The sequence below is a fragment of the Barbus barbus genome, assembly GCF_936440315.1.
Source record: "Barbus barbus genome assembly, chromosome: 37".
Classification (NCBI taxonomy): Eukaryota; Metazoa; Chordata; class Actinopteri; order Cypriniformes; family Cyprinidae; genus Barbus; species Barbus barbus.
Window position 1 is genome coordinate 27735060 of NC_136715.1, and position 19133 is coordinate 27754192.

The 19133-nt window shown below is 40.8% G+C and overlaps 1 protein-coding gene across 1 annotated transcript in view; it reads left to right on the plus strand.

Annotated features, from left to right (window-relative positions):
- LOC306856803 (uncharacterized protein) overlaps window positions 1–15903 on the plus strand; it is a 22015-nt gene extending 6112 nt beyond the window's left edge. The window contains exons 3-6 of the mRNA XM_079396282.1: window positions 186–221; window positions 9516–9677; window positions 9842–9925; window positions 12856–15903. Of these exons, the coding sequence (XP_079252408.1) occupies window positions 186–221; window positions 9516–9677; window positions 9842–9925; window positions 12856–13260 (687 nt within the window). The 3' untranslated portion in view covers window positions 13261–15903. The remainder of the gene's footprint in view (window positions 1–185; window positions 222–9515; window positions 9678–9841; window positions 9926–12855) is intronic.
- Window positions 15904–19133: the final 3230 nt, after the last annotated feature.

Here is a 19133-nt window from a genome sequence, read left to right on the forward strand (position 1 = left end):
AACAAACCATACATCAATGGAGAGATTATTTATTCAGCTTCAGATGACATATAAACCTCAATTTCAAAAACTTGACACTTATGACTGGTTTTGTGCTCCAATAGGATGTAGGCTACTAATTAGGTTTATGGTTTTAAACATTGGTTTGTTTTGTATAGCAATAAAAATTTATTTATTTTTTTTAGAGTGAAGATGATCTACTCTCTGAAAACATAGAAATGGTAAGTTTATCAGCATTTCTACCAGATTTTATGTTTACTGCTATGAATTACATAAGCTGCTGTTTCATAAAAGTGTCAGTGAGATGTGATGCATGCTAAGCTAGGCTCCAGACAGTAAAGGTCAGTACTACAGTACTAAATGAGTCCTTAAAGCGAGCTGAGACGCATGAAGTCTGGTGTGTTTGAGGAGCAGGTGTGGAGGTGATGAGCGCTGTGAGATTTGACTCATGTAAGGTGAGTCTGAGTGAATCATGAATAGGTGTGTCTCCAGTCTTCGTTTAGATGAGCAAATCCTCATTACGCGTTTCTCATGCACTGACTCATGAGCCTCTCCTCAGGAGCACATGACTGCTAAAGTGATCAAACGAGATTGCATTGCTTTGGCTGTCATTAGATAGATAAACAGATTATAAGATAGCAAAACATAAGGACGTTATTGAAGTCATAACTTATGAATTTAGTCAAGCTCAGAAGTTGACAAGAATAATATATATATACATATACAGTGGTGTGAAAACGTTTTTTGTCTTCCTGTTTTAATTTTTTGCATATTTGTCACACTTGAATGATTCAGATCATCAAACTAATTTTAATATTATGCAAAGATAACCCAAGTAAATACAAAATGCAGTTTTGAAATAATGATTTCATTTATTAAGGGAAAAAATCTGTCCAAACCTGCCTGGCCCAACGTGAAAAAGTAATTGCCCCCTAAATCTAATAACTGGTTGTGCCACCCTTTGGAGCAAGAACTGCAATCAAGCATTTGTGATAACTGTCAACGAGTCTTTCACATCACTGTGGAGGAATTCTGGCCCACTCTTCTTTACAGAATTGTTTTAATTCAGCCACATTGGAGGGTTTTTGAGCATGAATGGACTGTTCAAAGTGCCCATATTATGCCATTTTTAAGGCTCCTAATATTGTTTGGGGAGTCTCCTACAATAGGTTTACATGCATGCGAGGTGTAAAACACTTTTGTTTTATCAAAATATGCGTTTAATATCACCTCCTTTTCCAGCGATTCTCAAACGATTCGTTCTAAGCAGTTCTAAGATTCAGTTCTAAGATTCTAAACTTCTCCTTTCCGTGAGCCTACTCTACTCTGATTGGTCAGATGGCCCAGTCTGTTGTGATTGGTCTACAGCGCGTCGGAAAAGATAATGACTCGTTTAGGCTGTATAGAGTCGATTCTTTATTTTGGGAGACAATAACTTTATTTATTGTGCACTTTCAGCTTTACATCTTTGCAGATTGTTTACATTCACATACAGCTACATTACACACTGCATGAAAGGCAATATTGGAAACGGCATAATAGGGGCACTTTAAGGTCATGCCACAGCATCTCAATTGGATTTAAGTCTGGACTTTGGCCACTCCAAAACCTTAATTTAGTTTTTCTTGAGCCATTCAGAGGTGGACTTGCTGGTGTGTTTGGGATCATTGTCCTGCTGCAGAACCCAAATGTGTTTGAGCTTGAGGTCACAAACTGATGGCCGGACATGCTCCTTCAGGATTTTCTGATAGAGTGCAGAATTCATGCTTCCATCAATTATAGCAAGTCATCCAGGTCCAGAAACTGCACAGCAGCCCCAGGCCATCACACTACACACTTAATCCTGCAGAAAAGGTCACTGATCAATAAATAAAAGTGGAATGCAGTTGAATAAAGACCTTGTTTTACTGGAATGAATCAAAACAACCATAGTTCCACTAAATGAGTCTATAAAATTGGCAGGCAGCACAGACCCAGCTAGGCAGAGAGAGTCTTACATGAAGGATTACAGCATTACGAGGCTATCTTCTCCCAGATCTTCACTGCCAGGTCTGCCTGAGGAGACAAGTGTCACGCTCACTCTGGGAGCAGGGAAAGGCAGAGGCAAGGAACTTCTCTTAAACACGACTTTAATGAAGCAATAACCACAGGCATCACAGGGAATGTGGCAACATCAAGCGTACACCAGGGAATGACGATCAGACTGGACACAGAGGCAGGGAAACACAGGGTTTAAGAACACTAGGTAAACAAGGAACAGGTGTGGACTAATCAAACACAGGGCTAGGGACTAATTAAACTAATGAAGACAAACGTGGACAGGAACAGGAAGGCCAATTATGGGCACGGGAGGAGGGGAAACACAAGACAAGGACTGACATTACGCCCCCCTCCGGAAGACGTGTCCTCACACCTAACACCATCCAATGGGGAGGGGGGGTGGGCGCTCTGGAGGCCTCCAGGGCGGTGCCCGTTCCAGGGGCCATGGCGGGTCAGGAGACTCGGGAGGCCATGGCGGATCTGGAGACTCGGGATGCCAGGGCGGGTCAGGGGACTCGGGAGGCCAGGGCGGGTCAGGGGACTCGGGAGGCCAGGGCGGGTCAGGGGACTCGGGAGGCCAGGGCGGGTCAGGGGACTCGGGAAGCCACGGCGGGTCAGGGGACTCGGGAGGCCAGGGCGGATCTGGAGACTCGGGAGGCCATGGCAGATCTGGATACTCGGGAGGCCACGGCCTATTTTTTTCGGGCCCGAGGGGTTCTGTGGCCTTGGCCCTTGGCCCGGCCACACAGGCTGTGACCCTCTTACCCCCCCCCCCCCCCAAAGTTTTCTTGGGGAAGCTCCCCCCTGGGAGCCACAGAGGAGCGGGCTCTGTCGGGCGCTCTTGCAGCGCGGACTCTGTCGGGCGCTCTTGCAGTGCGGGGCTGGACGGAACCAGCGGGAACTCAGGAGGGCTGGACGGAACCAGCGGGAACTCAGGAGGGCACGTGCGTGGAGCCGGCACGGGAGGGCACGTGCGTGGAGCCGGCACTTGGGGGCGCTCGGGAAGCGCGGACACTTGGGGGCGCTCTTGCAGCGCGGGGCTGGACGGAACCAGCGGGAACCCAGGAGGGCTGGACGGAACCAGCGGGAACCCAGGAGGGCTGGACGGAACCAGCGGGAACCCAGGAGGGCTGGACGGAACCAGCGGGAACCCAGGAGGGCTGGACGGAACCAGCGGGAACTCAGGAGGGCTGGACGGAACCAGCGGGAACTCAGGAGGGCACGTGCGTGGAGCCGGCACGGGAGGGCACGTGCGTGGAGCCGGCACTTGGGGGCGCTCGGGAAGCGCGGACACTTGGGGGCGCTCGGGAAGCGCGGGGCTGGACGGAACCAGCGGGAACCCAGGAGGGCTGGACGGAACCAGCGGGAACCCAGGAGGGCTGGACGGAACCAGCGGGAACCCAGGAGGGCTGGACGGAACCAGCGGGAACTCAGGAGGGCTGGACGGAACCAGCGGGAACTCAGGAGGGCTGGACGGAACCAGCGGGAACTCAGGAGGGCTGGACGGAACCAGCGGGAACTCAGGAGGGCTGGACGGAACCAGCGGGAACTCAGGAGGGCACGTGCGTGGAGCCGGCACGGGAGGGCACGTGCGTGGAGCCGGCACGGGAGGGCACGTGCGTGGAGCCGGCACGGGAGGGCACGTGCGTGGAGCCGGCACGGGAGGGCACGTGCGTGGAGCCGGCACGGGAGGGCACGTGCGTGGAGCCGGCACTTGGGGGCGCTCGGGAAGCGCGGACACTTGGGGGCGCTCTTGCAGCGCGGGGCTGGACGGAACCAGCGGGAACCCAGGAGGGCTGGACGGAACCAGCGGGAACCCAGGAGGGCTGGACGGAACCAGCGGGAACCCAGGAGGGCTGGACGGAACCAGCGGGAACCCAGGAGGGCTGGACGGAACCAGCGGGAACTCAGGAGGGCTGGACGGAACCAGCGGGAACCCAGGAGGGCTGGACGGAACCAGCGGGAACTCAGGAGGGCACGTGCGTGGAGCCGGCACGGGAGGGCACGTGCGTGGAGCCGGCACTTGGGGGCGCTCGGGAAGCGCGGACACTTGGGGGCGCTCGGGAAGCGCGGACACTTGGGGGCGCTCGGGAAGCGCGGGGCTGGACGGAACCAGCGGAGACGAAGGAGAGCTGGGCGGGACCAGCAGAGACGCAGGAGAGCTGGGCGGGACCAGCGGAGACGAAGGAGAGCTGGGCGGGACCAGCAGAGACGCAGGAGAGCTGGGCGGGACTAGCGGAGACACAGGAGAGCACTTGCGAGGAGCAGGTACAGGAGGGCGCTCTTGAAGCGCGGGGTTGCGGGGGTGCTCTGGGCTGAGGACAGTAGCAGTGCTGGGAAGAGTTGGGTGGCCGGAACATTTGGCAGGGCATGTGGAGGGTCCTGGCGAGCGGTGAGCTAGTGAGGCCGGGTTGTTCTCGGGTTGGGTTGGACGAAGATCAGTCTGACATTCTTCGACTTCGAAATCAATGCCATGTACATTGAGGACATGATTTATCAGCCCGATCAGGGAAAAACTGGACATGGGGAGATCGCAGCTGATTACATCTTTGTCCAACCCAAACCGAAAACACACACCGAGCGAGGCGTCAATCCAGCTCACCTCGTTGGAAAGCTCAAGAAACTCCTCAACATACCTTACCAACTCCCGACCATCCTGCCGCAGACACCAAAGCCTGTCCTCAGCCATAGTATAGTTGTGGTCCAGTCTTCTGTCACGCTCACTCTGGGCGCAGGGAAAGGCAGAGGCAAGGAACTTCTCTTAAACACGACTTTAATGAAGCAATAACCACAGGCATCACAGGGAATGTGGCAACATCAAGCGTACACCAGGGAATGACGATCAGACTGGACACAGAGGCAGGAAAACACAGGGTTTAAGAACACTAGGCAAACAAGGAACAGGTGTGGACTAATCAAACACAAGGCTAGGGACTAATTAAACTAATGAAGACAAACGTGGACAGGAACAGGAAGGCCAAATATGGGCACGGGAGGAGGGGAAACACAAGACAAGGACTGACAACAAGGACTCGAGCGCAGAGCTCAGTGGGCTTTATTAATATTCAAGACATAAAACAAAAACTATCCAGACGATAAAAACAGACCAGCAAGGTGAAGCAGCTCAGGATAAATCAGGGTTGAACGCAGCTGTGAGCTCAGTAACATCAGACGTTTGTTTACAATCTGACACAGGACTGGGAACACTTAAATAGGGAAGGATATTAGGAGGATAACGAGGAAGAGCAGGAGGGGAAAATGAACCAATGTGGCACACACGCGGCACATAGAAACAAACACAGCTAAATCCATCTGTTCACACAAAAGATGAAGACACGAGAACACACGGAAAAGCCCCAAAGCCTCATGCTATATTCAACACGACAACACAGGAACACCAGGCCGAAGAAAACATAAGCCAGATCCCAGCAAAAACACACAAGAGAGGAGTCCGCAGAGAGAAAATGAACACTCACAACGAAATTCAAAACAGCATTAAAATGATTATATCTCAGTTTGGAGTAGAAACAAAGTTTTATCATTAGGAAGCTGAGACGTTTTGTGCAGAGTTTGTTTTGTTCATGTCACATGTTCCTTTATTTTCTGACAATACAGCAGGGGGGGTATTCCAGAAAGCAAGGTTAGCTTACCGTCTGCTAAACCCTGAACTCTTGGTTGATTAACCCAAACCTTGCTTACACGAGGTATGCTAGTTCCAAACACACATCCAGGAGTAAGTTCATTCAACTCAGAGTATGTTCCTGGTTAAGACTCAAGACATTCTCAACAGAGCGACGAATCGACGAGTCACTATGGAAACGGACGCTAAGAAAAAGTGTCGACTACTTCTTTCTTCTTCTGTTCAAAGGCCATTTGCATACATGGTTCATATCGCCACCTAACTGGTGGTTGTGCAATCATTTTTATTTTTTTATTTTTGATAAATTAAAAATTACCTTGTTATATTAGTGTTTTATAATTTATACAGATAACTATCACTGAAGTGAACTAACCCTGAAACAGAATCTACTCTGGAGCAGGTTATCTTCAGAGAATAAGTTGCTATGGTTACTTACATACCCTAAAAGTTCTGCTCTATTCCAAAATAAGATGAAATATGCAGCAGATTTAATGGAAACTTTGGTTCATGATACAAACATTGTTTGTCTGATGAGAATGGCAGGTCAAACTGTTGAGGTGAGCATGTTTTACACACAATATCAAGTAAAACATTTGTAGAAAGTCACTTTGATATTTTAGTAAAAAAAAAAATACATGGATTGTGAAAAGCACTACAAAATAAAAACTGTGGGTGTAGTAAAAGGGATTTTTGGTTACTGTCTGTAATCACAAGATTCAAACTTGGCCTAGAGGTCTGCACGGGCTTTAAACTGAAGCCCGAACCCGGCCCGTACCCGCGATCATTTAACCCGACCCGACAAATACATTTACATGTTAAGCCCGAACCCGACCCGAACCCGAGGTTATCTAACATCTGACTAATTAAAAATTAACCTCAAAACATAACATGCTAAATGGGGGATATTTAGCATAAAAAATGTATTGTCAGAATGTCGTCTCTCAGTTGTTGAATTTCGCGCAGACGTTGCCACAACGTAAATGTGTTTACTCAGTCCGATCTCATGAAAGTGCGAATACCACGAATTGTATCTGTAGTGCTTATGATACGCAGTTTTCGTGTGCATATGATACGCACTTTATGGGGTGTAATAGGCACACACTCCGCACCCCTAATCCTAACCAAGGGGTTTACAGTATGTAGCATATGCATGCAAAAAACATTTTTGGTGTATAAATGGTACTAGAAATTAATTTGTGGTATAGATACGCACTTTCATGAGATCGTGTTTCATAATCTGCTACTGGGCCGGCCCTCTGTCAAATTTTAAAACCCAGTGTGGCCCTTGAGCCAAAAAGTTTGCCCACCCCTGGGCTACACAGACCACAGACACACAGGTAGAGCCTGTGTGTCTGTGGTCTGTGTAGATGCACATTGCACATCTGCGCACGCAACTTTCTCTCTCGCGCGTGCCGGTCACCACAACACAGCAAGCAGGCAAAGCACACGGCACGCAAACTATATATAGCCTATTTAGTTTTTCTTAGTTACAAACCCGAACCCGACCTGAACCCGACGCTGTTCAATAAACATTAACCCGAACCCGGTAGCAGACTTCTAACTTGGCCCCTCCTGTTCACGGTGTGTGTGTGTGTGTTCACTGCTGTGTGTGTGCACGTTGGATGGGTTAAATGCAGAGTATGGGTCACCATACTTGGCCGTATGTCACTTCACTTCATGTTGTTAGCATGCTGATAGTATGTTTCTAGCATGATTAGCATTATCAGCATACTATGTGGCTAGCAGGATTAGCATGTTGCTAGCATGTTTCTAATGGTGTGTTCAAGTCATGTCAGATACATCGTCTTTACAAGTTGAATGCACATGAACGCCACCACAAAGTTGTTATTACTATATAAATAATCTTTCCATTGATGTATGGTTTGTTATGATAGGACAATATTTGTCTGAGATACAACTATTAGAAAATCTGGAATCTGAGGGAGCAAAAAAATCTAAATATTGAGAAAATCTCCTTTAAAGTTGTTCAAATGAAGTTCTTAGCAATGCATATTACTAATCAAAAATGAAGTTTTGATATATTTACGGTAGGAAATGTACTAAATATCTTCATGGAACATGATCTTAATATCCTAATGATTTTTGTCATAAAAGAGAAATGTATAATTTTGATCCATACAATGTATTGTTGGCTATTGCTACAAATATACCTGTGTTACTGATGACTGCTTTTGTGCTGCAGGGACACTTATAATTATTCAGTTTATATCACCGTCATGAATTAAATAAAAACTGAAAAAAATAAATAAAAAACACTATGCACATTCTTCATTCAATATTTTGTAGATGTAGAGTTTTAAAAAATTGCTGAATTTCCCTACAGGGATGAATAAATACTGAACTGAACTGAACTGAAATATCCTGACTCTCTACCTTTCAATTTATAGCGCTGTCAAATGATTAATCACATCCTAAATAAAAGGTTTTGTTTACATAATATATGTGTGTGTACTGTGTATATTTATTATGTATATATAAATACAAACACATACTGTATATATTTTGAAAATATATACATTTGTATACAGTGGGGATCGAAAGTTTGGGAACCCCTTGCAGAATCTGTGAAAATGTGGATAATTTTACCAAAATAAGAGAGATCATGAAAAATACATGTTATTTTTTATTTAGTACTGTCCTGAGTAAGATATTTACCATAAAAGATGTTTACATATAGTCCACAAGACAAAAACATAGCTAAAATTATTAAAATAACCCCATTCAAAAGTTTGGGAACCCTTGGTTCTTAATACTGTGTGTGGTTACCTGGATGATCTACGACTGTTTTTTTGTTTTGTGATGGTTGTTCATGAGTCCCTTGTTTGTTCTGAACAGTTAAACTGAGCACTGTTCTTCAGAAAAATCCTCCAGGTCCTGCAGAATCTTCAGTTTTCCAGCATCTTTTGCATATTTGAACCCTTTCCAGCAGTAACTGTATGATTTTGAGATCCACCTTTTCACGCTGAGGATGATTGAGGGACTCAAACACAACTATTAAAAAAGGTTCAAACAATCACTGATGCTCCTGAAGGAAACACGATGCATTAAGAGCCGGGGGTGAAAACTTTTGAACAGGATGAAGATGTCCAAATTTTTATTTTATTGAAATATCATATTTTTCCATTTAGTACTGCCCCTCTGACGCGACAGAAGATACTTGCATGTTTCCTGGAAGACAAATTAAGTACAATTTACCTTGATTTTCAAATTCAAAAAGTTTTCACCCCCGGCTCTTAATGCATCGTGTTTCCTTCTGGAACATCAGTGAATGTTTGAACCTTTTTTAATTGTTGTGTTTGAGTCCCTCAATCATCCTCAGCGTGAAAAGATGGATCTCAAAATCATACAGTATATATATATAATATAATATAACAGTATAATAATTTCTTAAATATATACAGTATGTGTTTGTATTTATATAAACATAATTATACACAGTACACACACATATATTATGTAAACAAAAACTTTTATTTTGGATGCGATTAATCGCGATTAATCATTTGACAGAACTACTTTCAAACTCTCCCTTACGAAAATTAACCATGGTTTTATTAAAGTCAAAGTAACAATGTTTTTTAGCGTATTGACTACCATTTGTTTAACCACAGTTTTACTGCAAATACCATGGTTAAACTATGCTTAGTGCTGCAAAACCATGGTTAATTTGTGGTTACGATATAGTAACCATGCTTTGTTTGGTTTTATTTGTAGTAAAATCATGGTTAATTTAAGGGCTGAGACGTTCTTCACATGCAGAAATGAGCATCTCTGCTGCCAGTGCTTGCTCTGAGGGTGTTTTGTTCGTCTGCAGATGGAGCTGAGAGCGAGCTACAAGGATTGTCTGCAGGAGGTGCGGACCCTGGAGCTGCAGCAGGAGGCTCTTCTGTTCCAGGTGGACTGTCTTCAGGACGCCCTCGAGAGCACGGAGGAGATGCTCGCTGGGACCCAGAGAGACAATCACATTCTCACCATGGTACTGTAGAGATGCGTGAGACTGATGTAAACCATAGCGGTCTGGTTCAGACCTAAGTGAGAAAACTTCTGTAAAAGATTGATTTTGACTGAGTAATGGATTCGTTGCATGGACTTCACGTCTGTTCTCTCCTTCTGCTTGACTCGCTGTGATTTTGACTGCAGGAGCTGGAGCGAGAACGAGAGATGAGGAGGAAGTCGGAGGACATGCTTGCCTCATTAAAGCGGGAGCTGGAGAGGTTAAGAGAGGTGAGGAAAGACTAAGCTTGCGTAATCACATTTAGAAACGAACAGAAACTGCAGCGTAAAGCCAAAGGAGAGACAGGCTGGCGGTTTCTGTGTGCTTATGTAACTGTATTTGGAGAACAGCGAGCACGTTCACTTCTTTTTCATTTATGTTTTTTTAATAATTTATCATGGTGAACATGTGCCTGGATATGTTCTGGTGTATGAAAGAGGATTCTGGAGGATGTGTTTTTACGAGTGCTCAGTTGTAAGTAAGGGATAATGAAGTCAACAGAAACCCTAACAAAGTTGTGACAGATGTGGAGTGGAAGGGTCTTGGATCAACCTTAAAGATTTGTTTCTAAATAAACAAATAAATGGACATGAGAAGTCTTGGAGACAGTTCTTCTGGATTTAGTCTCAGTTTGTTCTGTTTCTTCATGTCATTCCAGACAGACTGATGATGATCAGATCAGATCTCAAACATCTCACTGGATTATTACAATTAATGTCTAAATGAATGTTTGGAGATGTAATCTGATATTTCTTACTGACACACTCCAGCAGAAGATAGAAATAACTGACTTCAAACTATTTTTTAGCTGCTGATAATACTAGTGCTCTAAGACTTTTGCACAGTACTGTAGATTTCAGTGGCAATTATTCTAGTATGTGAGCAAAATAAAGTGTAGAGTGATACGCTAGACATGAAACTAGCACAGCTATGTAGGAAATCACTTGTTAGTGTTTAGTTCTGATTGAATCATCAGACACCTTTGTATTGGTGATGTTGTGAAAGGACTCTAGGTGGTGATCTGGTATCTAACAGGTACTACTATCTTATAAGTTAGTAAGTGATGTGAACACTATCCTGTATCCCTGATCTTAACCATAGATATTTTAGCCCTTTGTGTGCGTTCATGTGAAATTACCACACAAAACCAGCAGGCTGAAAAACCACATTAGAATTTCCTGCTTCAGTAATAATAATATTCTAATTATTCAAATTGTAAGGACATATGTACTTTGTGGTGAAAGAAGAAAGTACTGTATTGTCTCCTACACCCACAAGAGGGCCCAGTGAGCAAATATAAAGCAAATAAAGTGGCACACTTTTATTTAAAACAATGAAATGACATGACTTTGTTCAAAGCGCATGCTGTTTTAAACAGTTAAGTGGAGGTGCATCAGTAATATGAGATGTTTTAACAGACAGTGTAATGTATAATCAACACAGAGCAGCAGACTGTCATTCTGAAACGCCACTCATTGTTCACACTCGTCATGTAGAAGCGGGGTTATGAGACGCTGCTCTGGAGCAGGTTAGCGGGGTTAACCCCACACAGACTGTGCAGTGCAAACAGTGCGTTGTGAAATAATGTTCTGTAGCAGGGTACGGATAAATGCTTAGCAACAGACTACCAATCACATGCCTCAAATGAGTGAGGGGAAGTTTGGGTTTGCACAGTGTGCAAAATGCAAGATTTAATGTTAAATATTTTCCAAAGGTTAGAACTCAGGGTCTGCACAGAGTCACACACACCTTTGTGCTATTCCTGTTATACGGTATTTTAGAGTAAACAGTTGGGATGCAACAATACAGTTAGCCCACTGTTCAATAAATACCTCAGTTTTTAACCACGGTTTTCAGTTTGGTTCTGATTGCTTGACACATCAGAGTATTTTTTGTGATCTGTGATTTAAAATGCTGTAAAAAAAAATCAGTACACTTTAATTTAAACTTCTGTACACTGTAGAAAAACATGGATTATCATATGTCTACTTCAAATTTCTTTTGAGAGAAGTATTATTTTTATGGACTGGCCATTATTTAGTGCTATAAACACATGTAATGTCTGCTTCATTCATACTGGAAGCCAGAGGGCGCACTCGTGCAGAAAATCCACATATGCATCACAGAAGTACTAGAACTGATGACGCTCCAGGAAATCCCTAATATGGACAAAGGCATTGCTGTAGCTGAATAAAAAGAATAGAGAAACAAAGACAATAAACACTCGACTGCAGCAATGTATAGTTTATCAGTGTTCTTAAAACCAACTCGGCTATTTTCATAATAAGTAAGTATATTTATGGTGGTGGTGGTCTTAACTTAGCATAGATCATTGAATCGGATTAGACCGTTAGCATCTCGCTCAAAAATTACCAAAGAGTTTCGATAATTTTCCTATTTAAAGCTTGACTCTTCTGTAGTTACATCGTGTACTAAGACCGACGGAAAATTAAACGTTGTGATTTTCTAGACCGATATGGCTAGGAACTATACTCTCGTTCCGGCGTAATAATCAAGGAACTACCATGGGTGCAGCAGGTGCAGTGATATTACGCAGCACCTGAAAGTAGTCCCCAGCTATATCATAACTAGTTACCTAGCTGGGGACTACTTTCAGGTGCTGCGTAATATCACTGCGCCTGCAGCACCCATGTTACAGTAGTGAACTGAACCAACAAAAACACTATATCAGCTCATCATCTTCACGTCCAGCGCCTCCCGACACGCCTAAAGCTCAAATGCACAGGTTTTTTTATTTGCATCTGCAATTTTTTTTTTTGTTATCAACATTTTTTTTATTTTTCATACATAACACAACATAAAAAAAAACAATATATTAAGAAAATAATAAAATAAAACAACAGACACATACTCAACATCTCAAAGTCCAGTCAAAAGGAGGGAGAAAAGGAAGGACAGAAAAAAGAAACCCACAGAAGTCACTCCTCCATACAGTCACGTATTTCAAAGAGAAAGCACTGCCAAGCTGCATCTGCAATTTTTGTTTTAATTCAGTGGATTTTAATTTGACAGCCCAAATAAGAACCAGCTGTTCTGAATCCTGTGAAGTGATCAGCACACACAGTTTAAAACTAGCACACGAACGGCGACGAGTCACTGTTGGTTTCTAGGTGTCAAGATTGTTTTGTGTCCTCTGCAGGAAAGAAGCAGCGAGCCGCTTCAGTCGAGGCCAGCGGGGCCTGTCTGGCTCCAGGCCGCTCTGGAGGGGACGTCAGTGGACCAAGACGAACAGACGCTCGCACACAGCGAAGGCACCTCCGTGGATCTGAACATGAGCCAGCTCTTACAGCTAAAGAAAGCAGTCAGCCAGACACTGAGTCTGTCAGTGTTTCCCAGCCAGAAGCCTGATGCTCAGGCTGGAGATGATAATGAAGAAAGCAGCGGCTATGAAGATGCTCCGTCCGAGTTCTCGCCCAGTCTGTCCACTCCAGACATGCAGCCGGACGGAGCTTTGCTGGACAGCGAGGCTGAAGAGGGAGGAGATGGGATGAGTGACTCCGAGTCCAACCTCTCGAAAAATGGAGATTCTTGTGTTCTCTCTTAAATTATTCTAGTGCTGTAAACCGATTAATCGCATCCAAAATAAAAGTTTTTGTGTACATAATATATGTGTGTGTACTGTGTATATTTATTGTTTATATACAAATACACACACATATTACTAGTATTTACATGTATGCATTTATATATTATATATAAACATATTTTTCTGAAATATATACATGCATGTGTGTATTTATATATACATAATAAATATACACAGCGCACACACACATATTATGTAACTAAAAACTTATTTTGAATGCGATTAATTGTTTGACAGCACTAAATTATTCATAAAGTGCTGATGAACCTAGATTCATTCACTTTATCCAAGGTACCTTTACTCAAATGTTAATATGAAGACTACTTAGTTATACTCGTCAGTCAACAGTTATTTAGGAAAAGAAGGAATCTGCACTTTGTTCCTGCTGGTTGTTTTTTTATAGCTGTGTCTATGTTGGATTTTGTAACGTTCTTGTATCCCCTGCTATTAAACATGAGCTGTCCAGCAATACAGGACACAAGGTAATACTTTGTATCTGTATGTCAGCCATATCGATAAAAAAATGGAATGTAATTTCAATAGTGTGCCATTTTACATTAATTTTTACATTACATTTCAAGTAATAATAATATGGACAAGGAGATTCCTGGAACAGTTTGCCTGCATGCAAACTCCCTTAAAACTCTGCAGTACCTGGGAAAAAGCTGTTTAAGGTGCTGAACCTAATATAATATTGATTTCATCTACTTAAGATAAAGCAGCTGCATGTAGTTTTGTGTATATTTACGAACCCCCTACAGTTAAGTGAGGAACCCACTGTCGTAATTACAGTGAGACCGTAGCTGTACATCTGCATTTGTTGCTGCTCGTGGGATTTCGTACCTGCTCACCAAACTCCCAGAACACACGTTTGCGACAGAAACAGAACACATTTGCCTGATTATAAATCGGTGTACCAACAGAATGATTTTGATGATATTTCAAGGTATTCACTAAAACAAAACAAAAAGTGCTAAGAAGACAACACAGTTGGCCTGTGGGTTTAGGTCATTCCAGATGGACTGATGATGGTGAGATCTGCCGTCGGTCGCATAAAAGCTTTAGACTTGTCTCACAAGTTAGTTATCTCATTTTTTCTTTAAGACTTAATTCGGTCACATAAAAACATTAGTCTAAGTTGAATCCAAAAAAATAAGACTGATTACCCTCAGCTAACTGCTTGGTCAGACTTGTCTTAATGCAACTGGCCCCTGATCTCTGTGTGGCTCAATCGATCGGCTGGTCATATGGACTGTTCTTCATATGAAATTCTACTTGTACTAGTTGATTTAATACTTTACAGAGAGGTATTATGTACAAGAAAGGGATGTTTTTGTTGAAATTGTATTTTTTATATTGCCGTTTATTTTGTACATTCAGTAACACGGCTAGATTTATAAATCTCATGCTTTAGACTCTTCATTTTGTAGAAGTGTTGATTGATCAATCACCTCAAAGCTTTTATGAGACAAACTCTAAACCAGAAAAATCCTTATATGGCAAAGGTTTTAAAACATTTTTCTAATTTAACAAACATGACGATGATCAGTTGTGCTGTTAAGATCACACTGATGATTCATAAAGTATTTTTCTACTTTTTCCACACGAGATCTTTTTTCTCAGGGAATTTATACTGATTCCTTACTAATAATGTAACTAATTATCCTAAAACACTTGTTCTGACTTCCAGACTATCCAACAAAAGATGTCTTTAAGTAGTTTTTATAGCATATGAAATGTATGATTCATTGAAATGCTGGAGCGGGTAAAAGAAAACAGTGGGGTTCATTAAAAAAATCTGATTTGTGAAATGGGCCCTAATGTTTGTTTATTATTATTATTATTAAATATCTTATGCTCATGAATGGATGTCGTTTTAATTGTTTACAAAGATAACACCTGTGTGTTCAACTGAATAATAAGATTAGTTCCGAAGCTTTATGGCAACATATAATACTACAAATATTCACTAACTTGATGAACTATGGTGTACTGCTCCCATGATTCTCTATTTTTATCCGAAATGTTTAAAGCATTGCATCAATATCAAACTTCACATTAGCATGTCATAGTCTGGTGATGATCACTGTGTTTGTTTTCCTCAATTGTAACATCTTGTCAGCATGGTATCTGTAATTTATTGCTATAGGGAGAGATGGGCAGATGAAGACTTCAGGCTTTTTTTATTTTTGATGCTAATGATTTGAATCTTTGATACACTGCTAGTTGATGTCATTTTATGGTGGACATTAAAATTGAATGACCACAGAAGCACTGGCAGAGCGGTGCATCACCTCATCAAAACACTGACCCCCGGTTTCAAAGACAAGGCTTAAGCCTAGTCCCAGACTAAAATGTAAGTCTGAGCTGTTTCAACTGAAAGAAACTTGCACTGACTGATCTCAAAATATATCAGTGCCTTTATTTTGTCTCAAAATGTGCACCATTAAAGTTTTTTTTTCTAAGGCACGTTTATAAAAATTACTTAAATGTCCTAATTGAACTATGGCCTAATCCTAAAAAAAATTGTTTTTTTTAAGCTACATAAGTGTATATAATGTGTGTAAATCAATATACAAAATAAAATATTTTGAATGTTTCAAACTGTTATCAGTTATTTTAAAGGAATAGTTTACTCAAACATGAAAATCAGATGAACATGTGCTCATCCTCAGGCCATCCGAGATGTAGATGAGTTTGTTTCTTCATCAGATTTGGAGAAATGTAGCATTACATCGTTTGCTCAGCAATGGATCCTCTGCAGTGAATGGGTGCCGTCAGAATTTAGTCTTCTCCAGATGTTAACTGATGGACTGGAGTGGTGTGGATTATTGTGGTGTTTTTATCAGCTGTTTGGACTCTCATTCTGACGGCACTCATTCACTGCAGAGCATCCATTGCCATGACTATTCTGCAAAGACGGAAGATTAACCTGAAAAAGGCCCATCAGCATCTAAATGAAAGGGCACAGAAGGGACGGAAGGTAGGAAAGGTATGAATGCTGTTTTAGAAGCAACTGACAACTGACAAGGTGCAAACACTCAACAGTTACTGCTCGAGCCGCCATATTGTGTGTTGCAGTTTCTACCATTAATAATAATGGGAATACATTTTCTTGTTAAAACACAGTCTTTCATTTTTGTCACAAAGTTCAGAAAAGGTTAAAAGAAAAGGTGATTTAATGTTACACAGATAAGCGCATTCATTGAGGCCACATGCAAACAATGCCTCTAACATATTTTGCTATTAAAATCTCACAACCACTGTTGAGGAAAGTTACTTTTAAAAGTAATGCATTACAATATATGACTCTGGACCACAAAACCAGTCTTAAGTGTCAGTTTTTCGAAATTGAGATTTATACATCATCTGAACGCTGAATAAATAATCTTTCCATTGATGTATGGTTTGTTATGATCGGACAATATTAGTCTGAGATACAACTATTAGAAAATCTGGAATCTGAGGGAGCAAAAAAATCTAAATATTGAGAAAATCTCCTTTAAAGTTGTTCAAATGAAGTTCTTAGCAATGCATATTACTAATCAAAAATGAAGTTTTGATATATTTACGGTAGGAAATTCACTAAATATCTTCATGGAACATGATCTTAATATCCTAATGATTTTTGTCATAAAAGAGAAATGTATAATTTTGATCCATACAATGTATTGTTGTCTATTGCTACAAATATACCTGTTACACTCATGACTGCTTTTGTGCTCCAGGGTCACGTGTTGAGTTACTCTATTGTGTTACTAAAAAGTAACTAATTTTGTTACTTTTTAAGGAAAGTAATGTGTTACATTATTTTTTAGTTGACCTGGTCTGGGCTTGCTTGTTTGTTTATAATATTTAAAAAAAGAAATTTGGCTATTTTTTGGAAAATGTAAAGTGCTTTCACACTGAAAGTGGAGTGAATACGGCGCAGGCTGAAGGAAATGTAAATTCACATCTGTACAGTAGAGAGCGCAGCTCAAACAAACCTTTCGGCTGTGCTGCCATTATAAATTACATGAAGAATAAGACGCAAAAGAAAAAAGTTCAACATTCTGAATGAATATATGAATGTTTATCTAAAGTCATTTTTGCTTATTCGTATAGTTGAATTGGATCACTGAAGGTCAGAAACAAAGACATTGATTAATAAAATGGGATTAAATACATGAAGAATATGTGTGTTATTTAACATGTTTATTTATTGCAGGTTTGCGTCATATTCTGAGTTTGCATTTCACTGTTTTGATTCAATTTGAAGAATACTGAATCTGTTTTGTTTTGTGTTTTAGTGCAGGTGAGATGAGTAAATACATGATGATATTTAGTCTAGAACTACAGTAAGATCATGATGATATTTAGTCTAGAACTACAGTAAGAACATGTTGATATTTAGTCTAGAACTACAGTAAGATCATGTAGATATTTAGTCTAGAACTACAGTAAGATCATGTTGATATTTAGTCTAGAACTACAGTAAGATCATGTAGATATTTAGTCTAGAACTACAGTAAGATCATGTAGATATTTAGTCTAGATCTACAGTAAGATCATGTTGATATTTAGTCTAGAACTACAGTAAGATCATGTTGATATTTAGTCTAGAACTACAGTAAGATCATGTAGATATTTAGTCTAGATCTACAGTAAGATCATGTTGATATTTAGTGTAGAACTACAGTAAGATCATGTAGATATTTAGTCTAGAACTACAGTAAGATCATGTAGATATTTAGTCTAGAACTACAGTAAGATCATGTTGATATTTAGTCTAGAGCTACAGTAAGATCATGTTGATATTTAGTCTAGAACTACAGTAAGATCATGTTGATATTTAGTCTAGATCTACAGTAAGATCATGTTGATATTTAGTCTAGAACTACAGTAAGATCATGTAGATATTTAGTCTAGAGCTACAGTAAGATCATGTAGATATTTAGTCTAGAACTACAGTAAGATCATGTAGATATTTAGTCTAGAACTACAGTAAGATCATGTAAGATCATGTTGATATTTAGTCTAGAGCTACAGTAAGATCATGTAGATATTTAGTCTAGAACTACAGTAAGATCATGTAAGATCATGTTGATATTTAGTCTAGAGCTACAGTAAGATCATGATGATATTTAGTCTAGAACTACAGTAAGAACATGTTGATATTTAGTCTAGAACTACAGTAAGATCATGTATATATTTAGTCTAGAACTACAGTAAGATCATGTAGATATTTAGTCTAGAACTACAGTAAGATCATGTTGATATTTAGTCTAGAACTACAGTAAGATCATGATGATATTTAGTCTAGAACTACAGTAAGATCATGTTGATATTTAGTCTAGAACTACAGTAAGATCATGTTGATATTTAGTCTAGAACTACAGTAAGATCATGTAGATATTTAGTCTAGAACTACAGTAAGATCATGTTGATATTTAGTCTAGAACTACAGTAAGATCATGTAGATATTTAGTCTAGAACTACAGTAAGATCATGTAGATATTTAGTCTAGAACTACAGTAAGATCATGATGATATTTAGTCTAGACCTACAGTAAGATCATGTTGATATTTAGTCTAGATCTACAGTAAGATCATGTTGATATTTAGTCTAGAACTACAGTAAGATCATGTAGATATTTAGTCTAGAACTACAGTAAGATCATGTAGATATTTAGTCTAGATCTACAATAAGATCATGATGATATTTAGTCTAGATCTACAGTAAGATCATGTAGATATTTAGTCTAGAACTACAGTAAGATCATGTAGATATTTAGTCTAGAACTACAGTAAGATCATGTAGATATTTAGTCTAGAACTACAGTAAGATCATGA